A 23084-nucleotide genomic window follows, 5' to 3' on the forward strand; every position below is an offset into this window, starting at 1 on the left:
GATAAACAGAACAAGAGCTGCCCTCTGGGTGGACAGCGTGGTTATATTTTTAGTATACGGGACGAATAAAAACAATGCTATAAATCGAACTTATAAGAATAATGATTTCAAGATTATCCAGTTAGAGTTTAAAATGAGGGTAGTGCGATTTATTCAGAAGACTACTTGTAGACTAGAGCTTCAGCTAAAGGATTCCCCCGCTAACGACATCTCTCGTTCCACTGCGGTCGTCACGACGCAGTCATGGCCTACTAGTTGGGAATAATAGCCAAGGTGGTTTAATTACTGAATGTGTACTGCATTTTGGTTAGAATTCAGTTTTCTCGTCGTTCGTTCGAAAGTAAATGCTCGAAAAGCACGTCCACAATCGGTTCAGTAGCTCAGATTATATATCTAAGAAGCTTCGAGACCTTTTTACCTCGGAAGTTCAAGAAGTTCTATTGCTTCCAAAAACTGATTTCAAGGGCAGCTTCAGATTGCCCTCGTATACTTAAACTTGTTTACATGACTTTGATATAACCTTCGCCACATGATCATACTACGATGCCTGACTTCGATCCTGTACTGTCGTTGTCAATCCCCCAGCTTGCAATTCTCCCAACTGTAAGTGGGGAACCCGGCGCAACGAGCGAAGCGAGCTACGGGGTCTGGGGCAGAGCCCCAGCCGCCGGAGGCAGCCCAGGTCACCCCCGTTCTGCATGCATACCCCGGTTCTACCAGCCCGTTATCTTGCATATGGACCCGATCGGCTTGGCGGCGATGAGATATACCCCTGGCATTTCCGTACGGAGTAAAGTTCGATCGAGAATGAAACTTAATTATGCTGGTGTATTTAAATACAAACCAAGCTATTGACCTCGAAAATGGCCACTGACGGTTAGCATCTCGGTTGTTCCAGTGTTCAGGTGCTTGTACTGGACTCGCTAATCTCAGGTGCCCAGCCGTTGTCCCAACGGGCGGCGGGCGGAGGTACCCCAGAGCTGCAGGCTGCAGGCTGCAGTCTGCAGGCTACAGCCTGACCGAGTCCGTGAACCAAGATTATGTGGTCGGTGCAGACATCAACATAATCTTTAGAGCCCCATGTATATATATGAAAGGAAATCCGCAACAATGGTCTTTTTCTCTTCTCTTCTTTTTTTTCTCTTCAGAATAAATCTACAGCTGTTTTTACACTCAAGTTTTGTTCTGTGAATTTTTAACCAGCGCTTTCAACACTATTTTTCTACTACTGTTTTACTGTTGCCTATTTTATTGATAAAATGGGTGCCGTTTTCTGTACCAACGGTGATTATCGTCCTTCTAATGGAACCCACAAGGTCCCTCGTCGTCCTGTTTTGAGTGACGTCCATTGCGGTGTTTCTGTGCCCAAGTATGGTGCTTGTGTACAACAAGAGAACCGTCGCCCTGCCAGACGTTCTGCTTTTGCTTATCACAAGGTTTTGATCCTTGAATGTTCCCCCGATGACTCTGATGTCTCGGTTGGATCTGATGAGACCCTCAATGAACCCACCGTCTGGAAACCCATTGATATTGTTTCTGAACAAGCTTATTGTGACGAGTCGAGTAACACCTGCTCTGCTACCATTGATAATGATGATGACAACTGCTCTGAGTGGTCTTTTGAGGCTGGAGATGAGGCTGCTTTTACTGCCCGTCAAATTCAAACTGCCTGGTCCGAAGAAGACACCGAGGCTACCTGGACTACCCCTGCTGCCTCTTGGGCTCTAGCTGATTGCCCTATTGAAATTGATGAGAATGACTCTACTCCTGAGTCCCATGGCGATGTTACATTGGTTGAGTCGCCTTTGGAAACCACTCACAGTGACTTGGCTGAATCTGAGGAAATCACTCCTGTCGCGGTGGATGATCAAACCCCTTGCGCTATGGCCGACGCCCCTGCCCCTACCATCGAGGGCACTTGTTCTATTGACAGCCTTGTTGTTGAGATTATTGCCGTTGCAAACTTATACAAGGGTTTACCACAATTGATTGTTTCTGGTGGCCTTCAAGCTGACCCAGAACCCGAGCTTCCCCAAACAGCTCCTTTGGCTCCATCGAAGCCTATTGCTCAAACTCCCTCTGACGATTTGGTCATTCAGGTTGAGGAAGTCGACAAGTCCAAGACACCATTGTTGTTGACAAGAGCCAAGGCAAAGCTGACTACCCTTACTGGTCACGCTGCCCCTATCACGAAATCCACTCTTATGTTTAATGGAGTTCAATCTACCGTCTATGCTACTCCCCTTAGTAGCCAAGAACCCCTCACTATGGAGAACAAGAAATACAGACTTGATGGAGGTGCCATTATTAAGACTTATTCGCCTATTGTTTATCAGGACATCCGCACCCTTTGTGGAATTGACTATCATGAGTATTTGAACTCGTTTGTTTTGCAGTCTGACCTGACTAAGACTAAATCTCCTGGTAAATCTGGATCCGATTTCTTGTTTACACCTAATGGCAAGTACATTATTAAGACCATCAAACGCAAAGAGCACAACGTCATTGCTAATGCGGACTTTTTGGCCGACTATTACAATCATATCAAGGCCCACCCCGGTACTCAGCTCCCTTTCTATCTTGGAAACTTCACCCTTATTGCCAATGGAAAGAAGACTCACTTTATCATTATGAAGAATTTGCTTCAGAAGGAGACTGATTTGATTTACGATATCAAGGGATCGAGCCATGACCGACGTGCCGGACCCAGAAAAGATAATCGTGGTCGTGTAGTGTTCAAGGACCTTGACTGGACTGACAAACACGAGGCTATCTCAATGAGTCAAGAGGACCGAGACAAGTTAATGGTTCAAGTCTCAAAGGATGTCGATTTCTTGAAGCGACACAATATCATGGATTATTCATTATTGGTAGGACTTCAGAGTGACACTCGTACTTGTGAACAACAACCTGTTATTGGTATGATTGATACCCTCTGCCCCTTTAGTTGGCGCAAGAGAGCGGAGACCACTGTCAAAGGACTGATTTTTGGCAGATCCGCTGTGGATGTTGTTCACCCTGCAAAGTATGGAGCGAGATTCCTCAATTTTGTTCAATCTGCCGTGGTCCCTGGACCCAGCAGATCAGTGTCTACTCGTTGCTAAGTTCTTCTTTCATGATGTGCGGTTATCTGGTCGGTCTAGCCCTGTCTGTTGCTCCCTTACCTCGAGGGACCAGTACTAGCTATGACTATTAGTTCATGGTCACTCTATCTTTTTATTTGATCTTCAGAGGCTCCCTTGTCATGGCTTCACATTTGGTACTATTGGACTGGTTATCAAGACGATTTCCTTTCGGATTAGCGATCTTCAGCCGGCGGCATCCCGAGCCCCGGCTGATATCTGCTATCATTCATTGGCTCACAGGTCTCAAGTCTAACAATTTGCTCATCGTCCCTTGTTGCTCACTACTTCTGTCGCCTCGCACACCGCGAGCAGACGACGATTTAGACCGTTCGACTACGGTAGAACTGGCTCCTTGCCAGTCTACTCCTGGACATTCTTGAATCCTTCCAATGAGGCGCTTCCTTAGCGACATTTTGGAATTGGATCTCAAGGCTCACAATATTCATGGACGGACGATGAGCATTCAAAGACTTGGCGCCTTAGGTGGTCATTCCCTACTTACCACCTGGCCATTGGACTTTTAATAGTACCTCCCTTACCATGACACGGACTCTGGGATCTAGTTCTACATTCAAGAACAGAAGCTCGACTGGCTAGCGGTAACTGCACATTTGATTGACTGAGTTTGACAACCTACTACTTGATGGAATGAAAGGTTTTAATTATTGCTGTTGTTTCTTTTATTGTCTCTTGTACTTAATATTAATATTATTATACTACTTCTCGATATGGGATTCCTTCCTCATCAGATTTAAGATTCATTTATGTATTTAGATAAAGCGGTTGAATTGTGAACATAGGTATTATTATTCTGTTTTTTTACTAACTTCAGACGAAGTATCTTGAAGAAGGATACTTGAAAACGACTATATTCAAATGTCACAAGTGACGAGTTTAGGGCTAGCCCTACTGAGGTTTTTTTTTTTTTTTTCAGGGAAGTTTATCAATCCATAGGTGGAAAGAAAGCTACTCGCTGCTTGCTAACATGGGCCACATTTGTGTGCTCGTGAGAACACGACACAAACAAAATGAAGCACCTCCCAAAATATAGTATCACAAGCTGTTGAAAGTTGTGTGCGTATCCTAAATACTGTTATCAGAACCTGTAATTATAAGTATGAGATTCCAAGATACAACACATTAGCCGTAAGCATAGCATGAACTCTTCTATGTCTCCATGGTCCATGGATTTGGTTTGAGTCCTCTTAGTTTAAGCTTTTGTTATCAGGTGTATCTCATCCTATAAGTTCTTCTAGTTAGTTGTATGAATATCAACTGCTTGATTGAATGCCTCTCATTTTCTAACTCCCAGAGAGTCTTGGCCAAGTCTGCATTCCCTGTTGATTGTTTTAAGCCATTCTGGGATCCTAACGATACTTCCAGTGAACATCACAATCAGCAAAAGAAGATTAAATATAGGCAACACTTAAGTTGTTTTGTCTCAACCCGAAACAAAATGTGGTAGAAACGATGTCTGTGTCTGCAAGTATCTACATGAGGTTGAGGCATCTTTTGCTGCCAGTGCCTGTGAACACATTGTACACTTACACCCTCCTTATGCCACTGTTAGAAGAGTGAAGTAATAATAAACGGATTGTCTCCTTCCCTTAATCTTAGTCCGAAGCTGGAAAAAAACATATTAGTATAGCCCTGGTAATTCCTATCAAACGGAATATCTCCATACAAACTCCTCTAGATTTCGAGCAGAAATTAATTCACCCAAGCTGAGAATCGAACAGAGGCTACTGTAGCAGGGCATGTTTGGCTAGGTGACGGGAAATTATATGGGAATAATTTTTATCCCAATTCAGTGTCAATTTTCAAGTGTAAAGAAGAAGTCACTCTCACCAGAGAATCTATATAATATAAGCTTGTCTTTCGTATTTATGGTCTGACAAAAACCCAACCACACCGCATTGCTAGCATTATTTCGCCAGGAACGGAGACAGGCTTCAGGAACTCAGAGTAAATTAGCATACATTTGCTCACTGAGAGGATGATAAACGAGTGGGGTCCGCTTTCGGTAATCCCATATCGGATAGGCTTTTGCCCCTGCTAGGCAGATTAGACATAGATAAGTTGTAGGCTAGTGAGAACTAGCTACGATCCAGCTTATTATCGACCTGGTTATTTCGCATGCAGATTTGTATAAACAGATCAGCCATCGGCCATCGTCGATCAGGTACACTGAGAGAAATTAAAAACACTGAGCCCTTCTGTAATTTTTGCTTAATTTTCAGCAATAGAAGGGAGCTGAGTCTTATTCTCGGTGTACACCACGGTCACAGGATAGGGTGTCCTTGGCGAATTGTTACCATGAGTCTACCACAAGCTAACGGGATGACTGCTGCCGACCTGCATGCTACATAGTATTGATAGTTTACGCCGGTGGAGGGGTAGCAAGCATATGCGGGCTTAATGGGATAATGCGCATGGAAGGTTATATAGGGGTGGAGGTGGTGCATATATGTAGCAAAAGTGCAGGTAAGATGCGGCAAATAACCCTTGTCTGTGGACATGGATGGGTAAATATGCAGGCTTGGTCGGCAGTTGGTCAAGGGTTAGTGGCCTGTGGGGGCAGGGAAGTTTATGGAGGTGGAGATGGTGGGGCCAACATGCGGTATTATGCAGGGAAGTTGCGATAGGGAGTTTATGGAGGTGAGGTGGTGGGGCATATATGCAGGGATTTGCAGGGAATATGTCGATAAATTGTTTATGCAGGTGGGGTAGTGGGGTGCATATGCAGGCAGTATGCGATATGAGACCAAAACAGTGGGGCTGCTCTTCGAAATTTATGCGGTGGGCGGCCAATGCACGAAGAGGGGTGCCTGCTTCGTAGGTTATGGAGGACTTGTCAGACAAATATATAAGGAGTCCGTCCACACGTTTTTTTCTATATTTTTGCTCTCTTTTCTCTCTATCTTTACCAGTCTGTCTGATTCTTTGAACAATTCTCAAGTCAATTCAAATCTTTCAAAGATCATTTACGCCTGTGACCACTACTCTATTACTGTTTTTTTTTTATTATTATTATTTGTTGTTGTTATTGACTTTGGTCGTCATGTGTGTCTCATTTCAATGTCTTTTAGATAAGATTGCTATGTTTGCCACTACAACAATGTGTCTCTTATCTCAATATGTCAAGGATAAGATTAGAATGCTCTTCACTACTCAGGTGATTTTTTTGATTGTCGTTGTTATCTTTTTGGCTCTTTACTTTGAGCTCCACCCTGAACTTGACCCCTGTTACTCCAGAAAACCAATGGTCAGAGAAGAGGTTGAAGAAGTCGTTCACTCCCAGCAACCTGAGCCTGTCTCTATGACGGTCAAGGTTGCTACCAAAGTTGTTGAAGGTATTTGTGTTGCATCTTTGGCATTTCCTCCCCCTAGTTTCGTGACTTCTAAGTTCCAACAGGCCATTAATTCAGTTAAAGATGATATCAGGATGGCCAAGGAACCCCTAGTTGTCTCAATGCCTGACTTCTCTGATGATTACACCAATATTCCAGTTATTCAAACTCAGAAACATGAATCAAAGATACACAAGAAATGGGTCAAATTTACAAAGGTTTTTGGAAAGTCTTCTACTAAACAACCATCGGCCTCTAATTTAATTCAAGAGGTATCAATCCAGATCTTGGACCCAGCCGGCATGTCGCCTTTACAGACACCGGTAACTCCTAAGAAGAAAAATCCAGTCGAGAAGTTATTCCGAAAGTTCAAACACAGAGGACATCAGGAATTTACTACCAATGGAACCAGTACACCTGCCCTCACACCAGAAAAGGAAGACAAGTCATCATGGAACCTTTTAAAGAAGTCTAAAACCTCTTCTACTGGTAAAGAAAAATCAAAGAGACTTCGACACTTGTTTCGGAAACAATCATCCGAAGTTGAACACTAGTTTAACACTACATTGAATCAAGACAAGAACCAATCATCCAATTCAGACGGCATTACAATTCTTCATTAATTTGGCATTTACCCAGGTCGCTCTAGTTCGACTGTTGGGCAACCACCACTGGCATCCTTACTGCTCAGCCCTCCTCTCTTGCGGGGCAGTGGACGAACTCAGGACACCCGACTCGCATCTTACCCCCAATACTAGGCATGGCGCGACGTGGTATCCAGTCTGCGACAGCCTAGATCTAGTATGGCATCCCGAGTCATACTCTGATGTTGGGTCCTCTTCCGTCCAGAGTTAGTCCCCATTTAGGATTACAGCGAGCTCATTTCCCACTTGGAGCTTTTTCTACCATGATTCCCTTGTATCGGCTGTACCATCTCCACCTCTGACAGGCAATCCCCGCTACTTTTAGTTCTGAGGACTGATTTCAGTAACATTAGTAGCTTGGTACTGGCCCCCGGGCCATACCTAGAAGATTTATCCAATCTTCAAGTCCTGTTCTATTTTGGATGGTACACGCGGGTCTTTTATTGGAATGGTAGTTACCCCTCACTTGAAACTAATGGTTGCCTTCAACTTGCATGGACCTTTTAAGAACTAGAGTCACACTGGACCCTTCCATCCTCTACCGTCATGACATTATTGGTTCTTGATTCTATATCTCTATTTGTAATAATCTTAACTTTTCTTGTCTTGACATTTTTCAGCTCTAATAGTTACTAAACCTACCATCTGAGATGCTCTCATGATAAATTTAGAATTTGTTTGTCAGCTGAGATAGGAAATAATCATATATCTAAAGTCAATTCTTGTAAATATATCATCTTATTATACTATAGTTACACTTCGAACAAATATTGCTACAAGGGCTTGCTCAATTCCTTTGAAGTTGTCAGGAATATTGATCGGTAGGCATTTTCGGTGTGAGGGCAGAATTCTCTCTGGTTAGTTTTATTATCAATGGAAACTGTTAATTATTTGGTAGCCTCTAGGCAACCACTCAAGTTATAACTGGAAATCACTTATTGAAGGATTTGTTAAGGCTAGTGAAATATCTCAGTGGAGCTTGAGTAGTTGTATACTGTTGTTCATGCCTTTTCTTGCTCTTTAACCGGGATATAGTTCAGTCGGCTGACGGTCGCCACGGGGTGCAGTGTTTTTATTGAAGTGTTTCAAATAAGAGTATCTTTTTAGAAGGTAAGATGGGTTTTACATGAAATTTGTAGATTCTTAAGAATACTATGATCTATGTCCTTTTCATCTGGCTGAAGGTTCTCATTGGATCCATTCATTTCCGGAATAGCGACGAATAATGCGACGATTCACTTCTCTAAATTCTTGGATGGACCGTAGAACTTTACTATGTAAATTTTTATAAAAAAACTGCTAGGACAGGGGCTTGTAGATAGATCAACTGGCCCACCACCCTCGTTTAAAGTTTAGTATTTGCTCTTGAAGTTTGTGTATTCATGAAGAATACCCACCTTAACCGTCCACATTTGGAATAAAGTGAGGGGATAGTTACTGGAGAAAATTTGAGTATATCCAGGTGATAAGATTTCCTTTAGAGATAATAATACATATCTGATTTTTTCTGGAAGTTCTTAACGATATTGAGCAGTTAGTCACTTGGGTGAAGCACACAAATTACTGGTTTACAGCATAATGTGCAGGCGATCCGTGACCGTTTCCTGAAATTGAACGGTACAGTGCGATTGTAACCCACCGGTTGAGGAAGGCTCACTGTATAGTAAGTCCATGATCATATCATATCGTAATTATATCATTGCCAAGAATTTTAAGTACCGAATGTCCATGTCGACGAAGGTTCTTGACTTTGTGTTTACATTACTATAGGAAAGTAATATCTAAAGTTTTAGTGCACTCACGTCGAAGTATAATCAGTCCAATAGTGCCTTCAATTGTATCGTACTCTGTTGGTACACATGTGAAGGAGTAATATAGATACATAAAATGCTTTGGAGGGGAAAGATACTTGCTATATTAAGGGTAGTGTGAAAGTGCAAAATCATGGACTCCTTAGTTTAATAGTACTCTTATTAATAGTACTCTTATTAACTGACAACTCGCCTAATCCTCTGATTCTTTCTTCATATAATTGGTCTTGTATTCGGTACTTAACATCGATGTTGATTTGAGCGGCGGTCTGGTGTACCTACCGTTTTATCATGATTAGCACGGGCCGCTGATGTCGCCATGTTAGGGATTCCATGCAACCTGACTTTGATTGTGAAATGGATTCTTAAGCTCCCAGTGACCCAACGGGATATCCATATTAATAGAAATAGGGTCTTAAATAAGTGGATGAATGGTCCCCCTACGGGCTGGGTCCACAATTGGCTATGAAGGTCACGTGATTATATTTATCGCGCTGTTGTGTTGCAAATGTCATGTCATGTTAACTTGAACAGAACAAACTGAACTCCGGGACGTCTTCAATAGAATATTTGTGTTCAAGTGACGCTTAGCCAGTGTCTCAAAGTTCAGTTATTAATGTGGCAATAGCTTACCAGTAACTGTATGGTAGCCTGCCGCCAGTCATTCTACTCGCAATGAAACAGCCCACCGCCAATAAGCTACTCAAAGGCGCAGCAATTGGGCAGTCTGGCCGACTGGAGATAGTTAATAACGCAACTTCTACTTTGGCAGACAAACTTGGTCTTGTTCCCGATGAGCTGTCTAGACCTCTGACTGACAAGATGACAGAGGTCTATGAAAACAGCCGACGAATTGGAATCCAAGCGAAAGAGCTTTCTACAAAAACAGCACAACTCAAGGCTTTAACCGGACAATGGAAAACTCTATCTTCAGGCGTTGAAAATAAAGTCAAAGAGTTTGGAGATGTACAAAATTGGGCAGAGATGATTGACCAAGACCTGCGCGTTCTCGAGGAAACTATTAAACAGGCAAAACGGCTGCGGTAGAAATTCGTCTCTGTTTGTGATCTAGGGTCTAGTCGACTAACTAATCTAAAACAGCTGATTCAAATTATATCTTATGCTGACCATGATGGCTTCTTAATGAAAGTCTAATTCTAATTTTGTCTAGCTATACGAATATTCACGCGACTTAATCACTTTCCAGGAATCTTTGTATCGTGGGCATAAGCTCTATCGTACTAGATGAGATTACAGATGCATCCTCTATATTTCTGTCCATTAAGGCAAAAGAAAAATTTGGACTTCGTAACTGGACATAATGGTAGGATGTGTCAGGTGAAGTTTCGAATTGACCCTTCAAAACACATTGACCACATCAGTGCTGGGTTAGTATTACGAAGTAGGGAATGTGTATAAAATCGATTTTACGACACCCTCTCTCAAGCTCATTGGGACGTAGGGTCCGTTGAGTGTACGTATGACTATATATGATGTCACCACCCCACAATGAATCTCTATATTTTCAGATACTAGTACATACCTGTTATTTATTAATGCAGTAATTACTGGCTAAACAATATATAAAGTCAATTTACAGCGAGGTGGCATTTCAGGAGAGGATATTGAGAGCTACAATAATTCTTACTGTAATTTTGCAGCTTCTATTTATGGAATGTTCAGGGGTAACTCGGTGAAATGGGAGGCGATGCGCGTGCGCGGGACGATTGTCCGGATGAACCCGTCTTGTGGAGTGGAGTTACTGCCAAGGGAACTTGCTCGCTAGTGGTGTAGATTGCTAGGTTGTCGTCCTTGCGATTATTGACTTCGTTCATTCTACTTAGTTGAGAATTTTGAAGCCGACTGAGTAATATAATTTTTTGGCGCTGTTGATGGCATATCGCTAACGTCTGGATTTTGTATAACTCAATATTCATCATGGCAGCTGTAGAACCAACAACAGAAGACGGAGGTTCGGGGTGGGGCTATTTGTTTTGGAGCTGTTTATTTATCCTTATTCTTGCTGGATTAATCTTGTATTTATTTAGATCATGGTGGTGTGAGTATATCCTGGTTACCGAAGATGCCGGACCAATTCATCTGTTTTCTTAGCGGTGAACTAACATATTTGTAACAGTGCCAGCTGCGCGATCCCTTCCTACATGGCCATCGTGGCTGCCTAGTGGCGGTCGTTATTCATTTTTAGGAGACCAGCAGGCTGGTTTCTCCTCTGAAAATTTTGACCTCTCCAGCAATATAGAGTCTGGGGATGGTCGACAGGGTTTGGATACGAATGGAAAGCGAGAAATACAGCGATTGATGAAGAGCCACCCGGGAATGTCATTCGATGATGCTCGAGCTCTGTATACGAAGAACAAGTTTGCCTCTAACGGCATTGGTCCTGATGGCCGTCCAAATGACCCCAGAGCTGTATTTTTCTCTTAAATAATTAGTGTTTGCATCCCGAGTAATAAGACTTTGTTTTTGTCATGTCGCTGGACTACTTATCCAGATGGTCACTAGCCATCACAAGTAAACTCGTATTCCTGCTCACACTTCTTTGATCCCAACAAGCCCAGCAGAGATTCCTGCGAAGCAGGAACCACGGGGTCTGGGGCAGAGCCCCAGCCGCCGGAGGCAAAAACCAAAAAAATGTACAAACAAACAAACAAACATTTATGCTATTACAAGAAAGGCAGGAAGCTAATGTATCGACCTACCGTCTACAATTTTTGGAGCTGATTCTAAACTCGATTATCAGATTCCTTGCACTAGTTGCCACCAGTCACCTTGACAATTTGTCTCTTCTGCTGTTCACGAGCCCATTTAGCTGTTTCTTTAGTTGCTGATGAAAAGTTGCGGTCGCGGGCCTTGCGAATGATTTCGGTAACCCAATCATGTCTGTACAGAGGGGCGACTTGGCCATCAGGGTATATAGATGCAACATCTCCTAACAAACCTGCTAAGGAGCGGAGAACAGATTCAGATTTGATAAGCTCGTGATCGGATAGTAGCGTCGATAGGAATGCAAACATTCCTTCAATATATGGCAACAAAGCTTGTGGTGAGTCGTGCATGCCAGCAACAATACCGACATAGGCGTCAATTATGGCCTCACGTAGACTAAACACATAATCGAGGAACTCTAAAGACGAATCTTCGTCGGCTCGTAGTTGAGCAGCATCATTGAGAACTTGCATCACCACTTGCAAATAGGGGATGAATCCACCGCCGATAGATGAAGCCACGTCTCCGATACAGGACAGAATAACAGGCTTGATTTCGCGACGAATGTCATCTTTGCGCAAGTTTTCCACAAAAGTATTCATAAATGTATCGCTGTATTTCTCAATTTGTTTTCCAACCGAGTGGCTGATATCTGCCACAAGACCAACGGCAGTGTTACAGGTCTGGTATTCTCCAGAGTTCTGGAGAGCTGCGACCAAATATGGCATAAATACATCGAGATATTGAGCAAAATGCTCATTAGTGGCACCGGCAACAGCACCAATTGCAATGAAAACATCTTCTTCAATGAGGGAGTTGGGCAACTTTGTCTCGAGCAAATGGATGAATAAGGTCATTAATTGCTCAGCTGCTGGTAGCACTTGGTCATCTGCTCTACGAATGATATTGGTCAATAAACCAAGTAGGTTGATTTGAAGCTCTTCCAAATTACTTCTGTCGTCGGTACCAACGATTTGTTGCTGTAATGCAACTGTTTCATTCAGTCTATTCAAAACCTCACCGGACAAGGACAACACAATGGGTAACACATCAGCTGGGCTGAAAATGACCAGAGTCGACAAAGCCTCATAAGCAGATGTACGAGATGAGTTCTCGTTGTCACTTCTAGAAGCAGCCGATAACAGAGCAGGAACCAAAGCTGGGTAGTATTGGGAAATAGGAGATGTAGCATCCTGGGGCCCATTTTGTGATAGTTGTTCCGTCAAGTTCATTATCGTCCAACAACAATTGGTCGATACTTTGGGATGATCTTGTAAACCAGTCAGCAGAGCTTCAATCATGGGCTCTAAATGCAGTTCAATATCTATTCCTTCGATCATCAAGTCAGCAACTCTGCCCAAACACCATGCAACAGTATCCTTAACTTGTAATGATTGGTCTTTCATGAGAGCTAGCAAGGGCATAAGAGCCTGCCCAATAAGCTGACGGAGTCTGTCAGGGTCGGGACCCTCCAGAATCGACCCAAACGCCATGACAGCAGCCTCTCGATTTACCCAGCTCTCGCTGCTAAGGTTTTTAGACACAAAGTCAACTGTAATGTCAACAACATGGTTCTGGGTGTTTTGAGCAAACAGCTGTAACGAGGCACCGGCGGCCATAGACACAGACCAGTCGTCATCACTAGTATCTTCATCTTGGCGGGTCAACAAGGTCAACAACGTAGGCAACACATGGCCAATGGCATTCTCAGCAAAATGGAAGTTTCGGCTATTAGCTACTGAAGGATCAACTCCCGCGTATATATCTTCCTGAGCAGCCAAAGCTAGATTGATCTCTTCTTCGCACACCGTACTCCAGAACTCCACAGCCATGCAAGCAACCATGTCGTCGCTACTCTGCATACCGCTAACTGTCAGACCGAATAGAGCTTTCTCCATGTATGGCTTCATGTAAACATAATATAAACTCATAATTCTACCGAGAGCACCAAAAGCAGCAGCTTGTAGTTCGGTAGATTCGGCTTGAGTGGCTTCACATACCACTTGCATGATGTAATTACGTTCACTTTCTTGGTCAAAGTTGAGACGAATGAACTCGAGCGAATTGACCAATGCGTTAAGGGCTGTTAATCTAACAACTAAGTTAGGTTCTTCTTTACGAGCTCCTTGCACAATGGCGGTTAAAATGCCATCAGCCTGTGAAACTACGCCGGAGTTGGATGGATCAGCCGTCTCACATATATAACCAATGGCCAGTAATGAAGCTCTCTTGACATGAGTAGGCTGTTCAGCAGTAGTATTTTGAACCAAAACTGCAGTCAAGGTTGGCCATTCGTCTCTTGGAAGCTCGATATCTGCAATAGCAGCAATCAACTGAGCAGCAGCATTTCCGACTCTCTCATCAGGGGAGATAAGTGCTGCTAATGAAGTAGCCTTGATTTGTTCTTTGACTGCACCATCTAAAGATACCCATCTCTCGGTCTGACTCAGTTGGATCCTTATATCTTTACTACTAATTTCGTTCTTCAAGGCAATACCAGCCAAGATTCTCACTTCAGTACGTTGTTGATCGCTTTCCAATGCTTGAGTCAACATCCCCAAATAAGGCACGAAATGCTCGCGGGCTGCTTCCTTCAGCTGAGCTTCGGCCTGGGCTCGCACCTGTTGGTCACGGCCCAAAATGGCATTCTCCAACACCTGTCCAATATCCATCTATATTTGCCGTTAGTAAACCGATTCCCTCCTAGCTGGTCAATTCCCTGTGAACTGCTCGAGTCACCAGATCATATATCAGTGAATCCGGAAGTTCAGCAAGAGTTGCCACTTTTTTTCAAATATCCACTTTCCGGAGCTCGTCAATAATTGTAGACTCATCTCATCCCACAGTTCCATCAGTTGCTCCGAAACTTCTTTAAGACCCTATTGACCAAACTACATCAAGCTCGTCACCACAAGACCCTCATCACAAAGTACATACGACTACCGCTGCTACTATTTAAAACACTATCCCTGTCCAATCTGCTGCTTCCTGTTGTCTGCAATTCTCCTGCAATCTATCAAACCGAATCACGAATCCAATTGAATACTTCACAAATTAGCTATAGTGCAAATAAGGCTGAAATTACAGCAGCTGATTTATTTTCTGCTGATGTATAAGCTGTCCCTATAGCTTGGTCAATTGGCTCACTAAGATTTACTCTCAGAGAGTTGTACCTTGACTGATTTGATTGATCTTCTGTTGCTTTTGAAAACAGAACGAAAACATCCATCGCTGCACCTATTGTTTGGAGTGTACAAGATGTTGGTGGCTAGGGTTTCAGCCGTTAATTGTGCACGGCTATCAACAGGGCGGTTGCACCAGTAACCGCATATGCTGTCTATGGAAAAGTAAACAATGAAGAAAAGCATTAGCAGAAGTGGTTCGATATTGTTCCATGTAGCATTGGTAGTTTAAGTCTTGATAAAAGCAAAAGTGTGGTAACTTTGTGATTTGAGGAGTTGTCTCAATGGGTGACTGCACAATGGAGATGGTAGCTGAAAATCCAAATTCCATATGACTCTGTTCATCAGAAGCATTTTGTTCCAAGATGTACAATTTTGTCCTGAACAACACAAGGTGCTGAGATTGGAATGGATGATTCGCTCTGGTAACAAGTTATAGGCTGAACTCTAGAATTCATCTAGTGTGGAGAGTATCTGCGTCTAGAGCCCTTTGAAGTTCGATTTTAAAAGCTATACTTACCGTTGTCCTTTTTCCTATAAACTTTTTTGTACAACGTAATAAATAGCAAGCCGATTAATACTCCTCCGTCTAATAATATAAATATCCCTTTGTTGGAAGCAGTTCCTTTTGGGTGGTATTTTGTGGTATTTTAAAACGAACTGTTACTGCTGTTGGTGTGTAATGTTTATTCTGTTTGTTTAGATCAGGGGAAACGAGACAACAGAAAAAAACAGATCTACTCTTTAATTTCTTGGACGCGGTTAGAAACCGACCTGATCTGCCTCAGGGTCCTTACCCTAGCCCAGTTTGGCTATTTACCAAACGCGTTTATGAGAACTTTCTTGCTCATTTGAATTATATTACGATATGTTTATGATAAAACAAGTAGAAGAAGGATGAGATAAATAAATAATACATGAGATAATAAATAATTAAACAAGCAACAATACCATTCAACAAATCTAAAGATGGCGCCATGAATTTAGATAATATGACATACGGGCACGGGATCTTGGGTTTGAAGTGTCAACAGTAGGAATGATCCGAGAAGTACGAATCGATGAACAAAAATACTCAAGCTCAGCAAAGCTCGAATGTTCGGAATAGGGTACACGAAATATTTGGATATTTCCAGACATTTTCCTGCACTTCTCGAGTTCTGTTAGAGTGAATTGAGGTGAGTGGGGCCCATTTTCCAAGTCCCGTTGAATTGATTCACGAGCTTCAAGATTGCTACTATCTTCCTTGGAAGATTTGGGGCCCCGGAAAGTCCAACCAGTAGGCTGGAATGCCAATAAATGAGTAAAAGTCTTTTTAAGGTACTGCCACTGTTCCTGCAGTGACTTTAGATTGAGGTCTCGCATGCTCACTATGTGTACATTAGCTTTCAGTCCATCATCAGAAAGCAGGGATGTCAGGTTCTCGTCCTGGAGAACTTGCAAAGTAGTCATCTTCCGTCGTTGAGCAAATATTTTGTAATTAAGACGTTGGGCAATATGAATGGCCAACCTCTCTTTCCCAATCGTATAGGAACCAACAAAAATAACAGGATTGATTGTCGATGATTTTGGTTTTGAATCTGAGCTTAAAACCCGTGTAAAGTAATTATAAATTGTCTTGCTCTTGGAGCAAGTTGGAATATCACCCTTGTCGACCATTTCATAGCAGTAATCACCACAGGCCGTTAAAACCGAGTTCTGGCTAGGAAATGAGTAACTAGGATTCAAGTAGGTTGTGTCCAAATATACCTCATCAATAATGGTACTGTTCTTACTCCAGTTATCATGTTTCCCACTCAAAGGACTCCGAAGTATTGGCAACCACCTGTTGACCTCGTCTATATGTTGTTTCGATGCCCTGAAATCACCAGTATGAAGAATTACCTTCCGACGACCCCTACTACGAGGCCAGCTACCAGCTATTAGCATGATTGCCGACCCAGGACAATGATTGGCATCCAAGAATACAACCTGTAGACCGTCAACAGAAGTTTGTTGGTCCATTGGAATCTCCCTTATTATAGATGGATCAACTTTCAAATACATTTGAATCAATCTACTAGTAGTTTCAGTGCAATAGACTAGGCCGTGATCCCACTTAGATCCTAGCCCCATGTAATGATCCGAGTGGAAATGACTGAGAAAATACTTATTGACACCATTGATAGGGCCAAAATTAAATGCGTCCACTGCAATCGTCTCTTGCTCAAACTCTATAATTTTATAAAATGGCATACGCACACGGGCCTGGGATTCTGACAAAGCAGTCTTGTCGCTGTTGGACTTACTAGGTACCAGATCTGTACCTGTTTCCTTTGCAGTAGTTGAAGATGGACCAACATTAATGACAATCTCAGTACCGGTCAAATCTTCAACCAATGAACTAGGAACCCCTGTTAACCCTCCGAAATTGTTCGTTCTATCACTTAATTCCGTCTTACCAGTAGGCTTTTTTTTGTGTTCAGTCACTGACTCCTCGAAGCTTACTACTGGCTCTGTCTTGTCTTCTGATGTGTAGTCTACATGCTCAATTTTTCGCTTTAACAAGTTCGTAGAAGTGTTTTCTTGCTCAGAAACTGTATCAATTCCGGACTCCAATTCTCTCCTTAATTTGTTTTCTGAGTATATCTCAACATCATCGTCAATTTCTTTATCCCACAACTCGGTCGGATCAATATTTTGACTGTCCTCAACATCATCAAATAGAATATCATTAAACGTATCTTTGTCTGTATTCACCAGTACGTCTTCTTGTATGACCTGTCGTCGGGTCTCTTCAAATTCCGACTTTACGTCTCGGTTTTGATCAGCAGACATATCTCTAACGTCTGCAGCGCCATCACCAGTGCTTGAAGAATCCACATCATTGATCAGTGATCCTTCAATACAGGCATTTACATGTAGCTCTCTTGCTTGCAAGTCATGTTTAGACAAATCCATTGAACAGATAGGACATAAAACATCAGCAGCTGCAATCTCCTGACAATAACTTGGCTGCTTCTTGGCAACAGACTGAAAAAAGCTCGTGACATTGTCCTGAGACAGAAAGCTACGGCTACTAGCATTCACAAATATAGCACCACTATTTGAACCATCAGTAGAAGTAGAAGCTGGCGATGTTGTCCTTAACGACGGGCTGTTGCTAGACTGCCTGGTGCTGGTAACAAAATGATTGCTCGTGATTCTAGTATTAGACTTTAGGATGATATCCTTTTTCTTGCTTCTATTGAGACCACTTCTTTTGGCCATTTTTATTGTGCTGAATACCGTTTCTTTCAACGTTCGCCATATCAATTACGTCATCATTTTCACACTTGCAATAGATCTAATATGATCATATAACGGTTTTCGGTCATAGTATCGCGCTTCGCGTTGAAGTGGCGTTGACAATCCTCTTCCTAACCCATATCAATTCAGGCATTAAATGTCCAGGGTACCACCACTCACTTCCTATGAGTTTCTTTTTTATTTTGATTTGTGTTATTTGTTTATAGTTGATAATTTCTAGTAAAGGGTAAGCGAAACGTATTGCTAAAGTAGTATGGATAATTTCTGTATGTATGTGTATAAATATTTTTAGTGAGACGAGAAGTAGGGCATATTGCTAAATTGAAAATTGTCAAGAAAGAATAGTATAACACCCAAATCTGATCAGTAGATCCTAACAAGGGTAATTGGTTGATATGAATAAACGTAGCTTCACATCCATGTTGGAGAAAATGAAATAATAATTTGAATGTGTCGGATTAGCATCATCCACCGGAGGAGCCCCACAGAGGTCATAGAATCTCCAGGGAGTTGCCGAAGTGATTATTACAAGAACATTTTCCCCAATGACAGAGATTCAATCTAGCAACAGGAACTTAGAATGGAAGAAAAATGATGTTAAGTTTCTCAAGTCGGAACCTCAAACCATCACGGTATCAGTCTGCGGTTAGGTTCAGACACTAAGTATCATTACGAAGAACTTAATCTTTCTTTATCAAATGTCAGTCACATTATGAGCAATGTCAAAGTATGCTTTGTTTTATTGGCGACTTAGCATGATAATTTGGCCAGCAAAAGTATGGTCAATAGATCATTACTGAATTTGCTGTATACATGATAATGTGTAAACATCCTGGATGTAGCATGCCAAGATCGAAATGAAGGATAGCTTGTTGATTCAAACCAAGAAAGGAGGTTAGAATCTCATGAAGAAGCAGCACCAGGAACCGGGAGAGTAAAATTCCGGGATCTGTTTAAGGTGTGGGAGCATGAGCTAAGGTCGAACTGAGGAAGCTGTTTACAAAACTGGTAAGATGAAACCATCCAATTGGTGTATACTGCCTTTCTACAAGCCGCTGTGTCTGAAAAAAAGTCGAGCCCATCATAGCAGCTAGTTCAGCTTCGCTAAGTGGTTAAGTGAATCGCGATTGAGCTGAGAATATGTCATGATGCTAGTAGTTAGAGTGTAGGTGTATGTGCTTCGCAGGTTCTTAAGCTCCGTGGTGCGGCCTACATGTCATCGACATCGGACTTTATCACTTCTGGTTAATGGTAGTGAGCAGACTACCTTTGCTCGGGTCTCTAAAGCATTGGATTGTAGATTGTCCATTAGGTACTATCTTATCTCGTTCTATCTTGCCTTTGACAATCGATTTAAGCGTTTTTTGACTCGGGTGGTTGTAGAATCGTGAGCTATCTCGAATGAGACTAGTCTTATCGGGTCGGTTGTTAGTAAACCAGGCTGCCGGGTATTCTAGACAAAATATACACAAACCACATATCTATTCAAAAAACAATAAAAAAGCAAAACTACTAAAACTTAGCAATACCAGATTTTAAAGGGCATATCGGAATTCAGGGTTTTGGAAATCAGTGAGATCTGCAAACTCAGCGTTCACGAAATCAGCGGGAAGTCGTTCATTCTTCTCATCCCTTATCTTGTTGGCTCTACTATTGAGATAGTATGTCAAGCCGATAATAACCAGACTTAAGCTGTAGCAGACTACGATGGCGATTTTAGCTGATGTATAGGTTGGGGCCTGGGTCGCAATAAAAGTTTGTGGTCCAATCAGGTTTCCCACACAATATCCAATCAACGTAGTAGCACTGAAAATGACCTTTTTAGTATGGCCAGCAGTGTTCGAGGAGATACAACTCAGATAGCAGATAAAACATATTGGAGATAAGCCAAAAAGGAAATATCCAACAAGTTGAGCCTTGTGGCTTTTTGGGAAAGCTAGCAAACAGCCTGTCACGATGTTTATAAGAGTTCCAAGCACTGCAATGAACATTCTGTGCTGAAATCTACTAACTAGTAGACCGACTAATATAAGTCCCACAAACTCTACAGCACCCTGAGGAGCACTCATTTTTAAAGCTCCCAAAGTGTCATATCCAAGACCAGTCAGAAGAATACCTAGAAAAATGTTAGTAAATTCCCTATTTTTATCAATCTTTCTTTTCTTCAGATTTCGTTTTCGTTTAAAATACAAGCAAAACTTACTTTGGAAATTGGTCATTCCTCCATTAGGAATTTCGATAAGAATCATTACTACGAAGTTCAAGTATAAACGCATATCTGTGAATGCCTCCTTAACTTGATCCATCTTAAAATTTCTGTTACCAAAACCTTGCTTGTTAGTTCTGATTCTCTCGACTACCAAAAGCTTTTCCTCTTTAGTTAAAAACCATGCCTTTGTAGGGACATCTGGAATGACCAAAATAAATACAATTCCGAGAGCGATAGTAATAACTCCCACAATAACAAACAGCAATCTCCATCCAGGGATTGGGAGAGTTCCGGCTTCTTGTCTCTTAGCCAGACCGTACGCAGTCAATGAACCGATAATAGAACCCAGTCCATTACAACCACTCCAGAAAGACATGCGTGTGAACTGCTCTTCTGACTTGTACCATTGAGACGTAATCAAGACGAAAGCTGGAGTAACAGCACTCTCCAGCATACCGAGAAAGATACGGGTGGTAATGAAGCCGCCGTAGTTCTTGGGCAGTGCAGTCATACACAAAACAAACCCCCAGGCGATAATAAAAGCGCCTACGGTTTTGGCAATCGGAAATCTTTGTAAAGAATAAGAGGCCGGGAACTCGAAAACCAAATAGGCAAGGTAAAAAGCGGAACCAACCCAACTATATTGTGATCCACTAATATGGAGGTCAGTTCGTAGTCCCATAATGGACGCGAAACTGTTGGTAATCTTATCTAAATATTGCACAGCATATACAATACCCATGAGACCACATACATAAAGATCAATTTTTCTAAGGATCTTTCTGTTGGTAGCTTCATCAATTTCCATACCATAGGACTGGAATGCCACTTCCATAGCCAAATCGGCATTCTTGATATTTAGGTCCTTGACCTCACCAACCTCGACCGTGGCATTTTTCTCGACGATTCCGAGGTCCTTGGGACCCGTCGTGATCTCGTTCTCTTGTATTGTCATTTCTAAACTAGAACTGAACTTTCACCTTTAAGAGCTAGAGCTGTCCGCGAAATAAAAAAAGGGGATACCAGAAATGAATAAGTGGACAAAGATTTAAGATTTATAGCGAGTAACTTGAATGCAATGATTATCAAATATATATATATGCTCAGCAGCTCTGATTCAATTGCCGGCACCGAGACACTCAGATTTTGGACGGGATCTGTCTCAGCGTATCAGCCAGCTTGAAGTTTCACATATGGCACCAAGGATCAACCAAAATAGAATGCTGGATCAGTTTATCTTGCCTGGCTGGTGAGTATCAACGTATTAAAACTATACCGATCAGCACAAAATGCTAATAAACCTCCGCCTGTAGAAGCGATAATGGCTGCAAACTTAAAATCCCCACCAGTAAACTAAGTTTGCGCGGACACTGTTGATATAAAAAGCGATAGGTTACACTTCAACTCGCATGATGCCGAGGGAGAGGGTTAATGATTTCAGTTATCTTCAACTGATGGTGCATACGCTTGACAGCATAATTTCGCATGTGTGGGAATAACCAGATAAGCATCCGGCGGAGGCCAGTTCCTAATCATGAAAATACACCCTGAGCAGCGGTTATTACTCTAGCCCTGACGTGTGATAATATAATATCGACCCCTGAATGGCTTTTAAACGACAGCGATCGGTTTTCCAAGTCCCTAATCTAGCTTGGACCAACATGATAACTTCCAAGATAGTTTTAGTACTGATAAGGGGTATGCAAGGGATGATGAATCTGAGAGGAACCCCTCTAGAAAGCAGATACAATCTGGCTACTATTAGCCGCCTTCAAGATAAAGCTACTGGTAGTTTAGATTGTCGACCCCACTCAATCAACTTTCTGAGAGTCGGGTTTTATCTCCTTAGTTGATTGAACTAATTGCACGATATCACCAGTGGGAGATATAGAGTTTAAAATAAACTTTAATTTTCAAGAGATCTCCAGCGATATGATAAGACGCTGATCCTCAGCGAGGCCATAGTTAAGCGACATACAGATCGCTCCTTGGTGGAGATAGATCTACAAATGTCCAATCACATGTTTCCAACAAGACATTTTGGTTTCAGCACTGCAAGTCTCATTTTTAAGCTTTCTATGCTCGGAAATACACAAGCATTTTCAACTCTAAACTGACGATAGTAGGTACAAATATGATGACTGTAGTGAATATAGGCATGTTCCTGGCTACCTGACGATAGACGATATGTAAAAGAAACCCGTTAGGGAAACAATCACATTCTCATTTATCTCAATCCGCAGATCCCACTACTAAGGATGCGATATAGGCTGAAAAAATCAATTTGGAGAGTGTAGTAGACCGGAAAAACTATACTTCGCCTGGATATGAATGCACTTTTAGTAAATTGGGAACATATTTTACTGCAATTCAATGCGTGGATTTCACAGATCACTGCGTGAGTGTGTCTTGTAAAACTCGATCTTCAGTAGGTCGCTTGCATATAGGATACAAGTATATGCCAGTATATGCAGGTCCCAAAGTGACAAGATACATTGTTGTAGCTCATTATGAAAGCAGATCATCTTGGGGCAGTACGAGTCTTCTTATATTCTAGCTTTTTGACAATGATGCACAAATATAAGTATCTCAGTCTACCCAATTTGTGTCAGCCTATACCCATACTATGTTATAGTTATATGGCTGACATAGATTTGTTTGGAGTAGCGATGAAAGTAAGTGAGCTACTAATAGAGAATTTATTTACTTATTAGTAACCAATTGGTTGGAATAATCAATTCCAAATGA

The 23084-nt window shown here is 42.1% G+C and overlaps 5 protein-coding genes across 5 annotated transcripts; 2 read left to right on the top strand and 3 right to left on the bottom strand.

Annotated features, from left to right (window-relative positions):
* Positions 1 to 1259: 1259 nt before the first annotated feature.
* On the top strand, positions 1260 to 3104 carry MSS4 (1-phosphatidylinositol-4-phosphate 5-kinase; the record flags this gene model as incomplete). Its single annotated transcript, XM_018882772.1, has 1 exon — positions 1260 to 3104. One exon carries the CDS (start codon positions 1260 to 1262, stop codon positions 3102 to 3104), a length of 1845 nt encoding a protein of 614 aa, XP_018735027.1.
* Positions 3105 to 9605: 6501 nt separating this feature from the next.
* Positions 9606 to 9977, top strand: AWJ20_808 (uncharacterized protein; the record flags this gene model as incomplete). The annotated part of the gene is made up of 1 exon (XM_018882773.1): positions 9606 to 9977. The coding sequence occupies one exon, from the start codon at positions 9606 to 9608 to the stop codon at positions 9975 to 9977; it is 372 nt and encodes a 123-aa protein (XP_018735028.1).
* A 1724-nt stretch (positions 9978 to 11701) lies between these two features.
* On the bottom strand, positions 11702 to 14329 carry KAP95 (Kap95p; the record flags this gene model as incomplete). Its single annotated transcript, XM_018882774.1, has 1 exon — positions 11702 to 14329. One exon carries the CDS (start codon positions 14327 to 14329, stop codon positions 11702 to 11704), a length of 2628 nt encoding a protein of 875 aa, XP_018735029.1.
* Positions 14330 to 15802: 1473 nt separating this feature from the next.
* On the bottom strand, positions 15803 to 18088 carry PSO2 (Pso2p; the record flags this gene model as incomplete). Its single annotated transcript, XM_018882776.1, has 1 exon — positions 15803 to 18088. The coding sequence occupies one exon, from the start codon at positions 18086 to 18088 to the stop codon at positions 15803 to 15805; it is 2286 nt and encodes a 761-aa protein (XP_018735030.1).
* Positions 18089 to 19662: 1574 nt separating this feature from the next.
* On the bottom strand, positions 19663 to 21291 carry DAL5 (allantoate permease; the record flags this gene model as incomplete). The annotated part of the gene is made up of 1 exon (XM_018882777.1): positions 19663 to 21291. The coding sequence occupies one exon, from the start codon at positions 21289 to 21291 to the stop codon at positions 19663 to 19665; it is 1629 nt and encodes a 542-aa protein (XP_018735031.1).
* Between the last annotated feature and the right edge of the window lie 1793 nt (positions 21292 to 23084).

Source organism: Sugiyamaella lignohabitans, chromosome A (assembly GCF_001640025.1).
Source record: "Sugiyamaella lignohabitans strain CBS 10342 chromosome A, complete sequence".
NCBI lineage: Eukaryota > Fungi > Ascomycota > Dipodascomycetes > Dipodascales > Trichomonascaceae > Sugiyamaella > Sugiyamaella lignohabitans.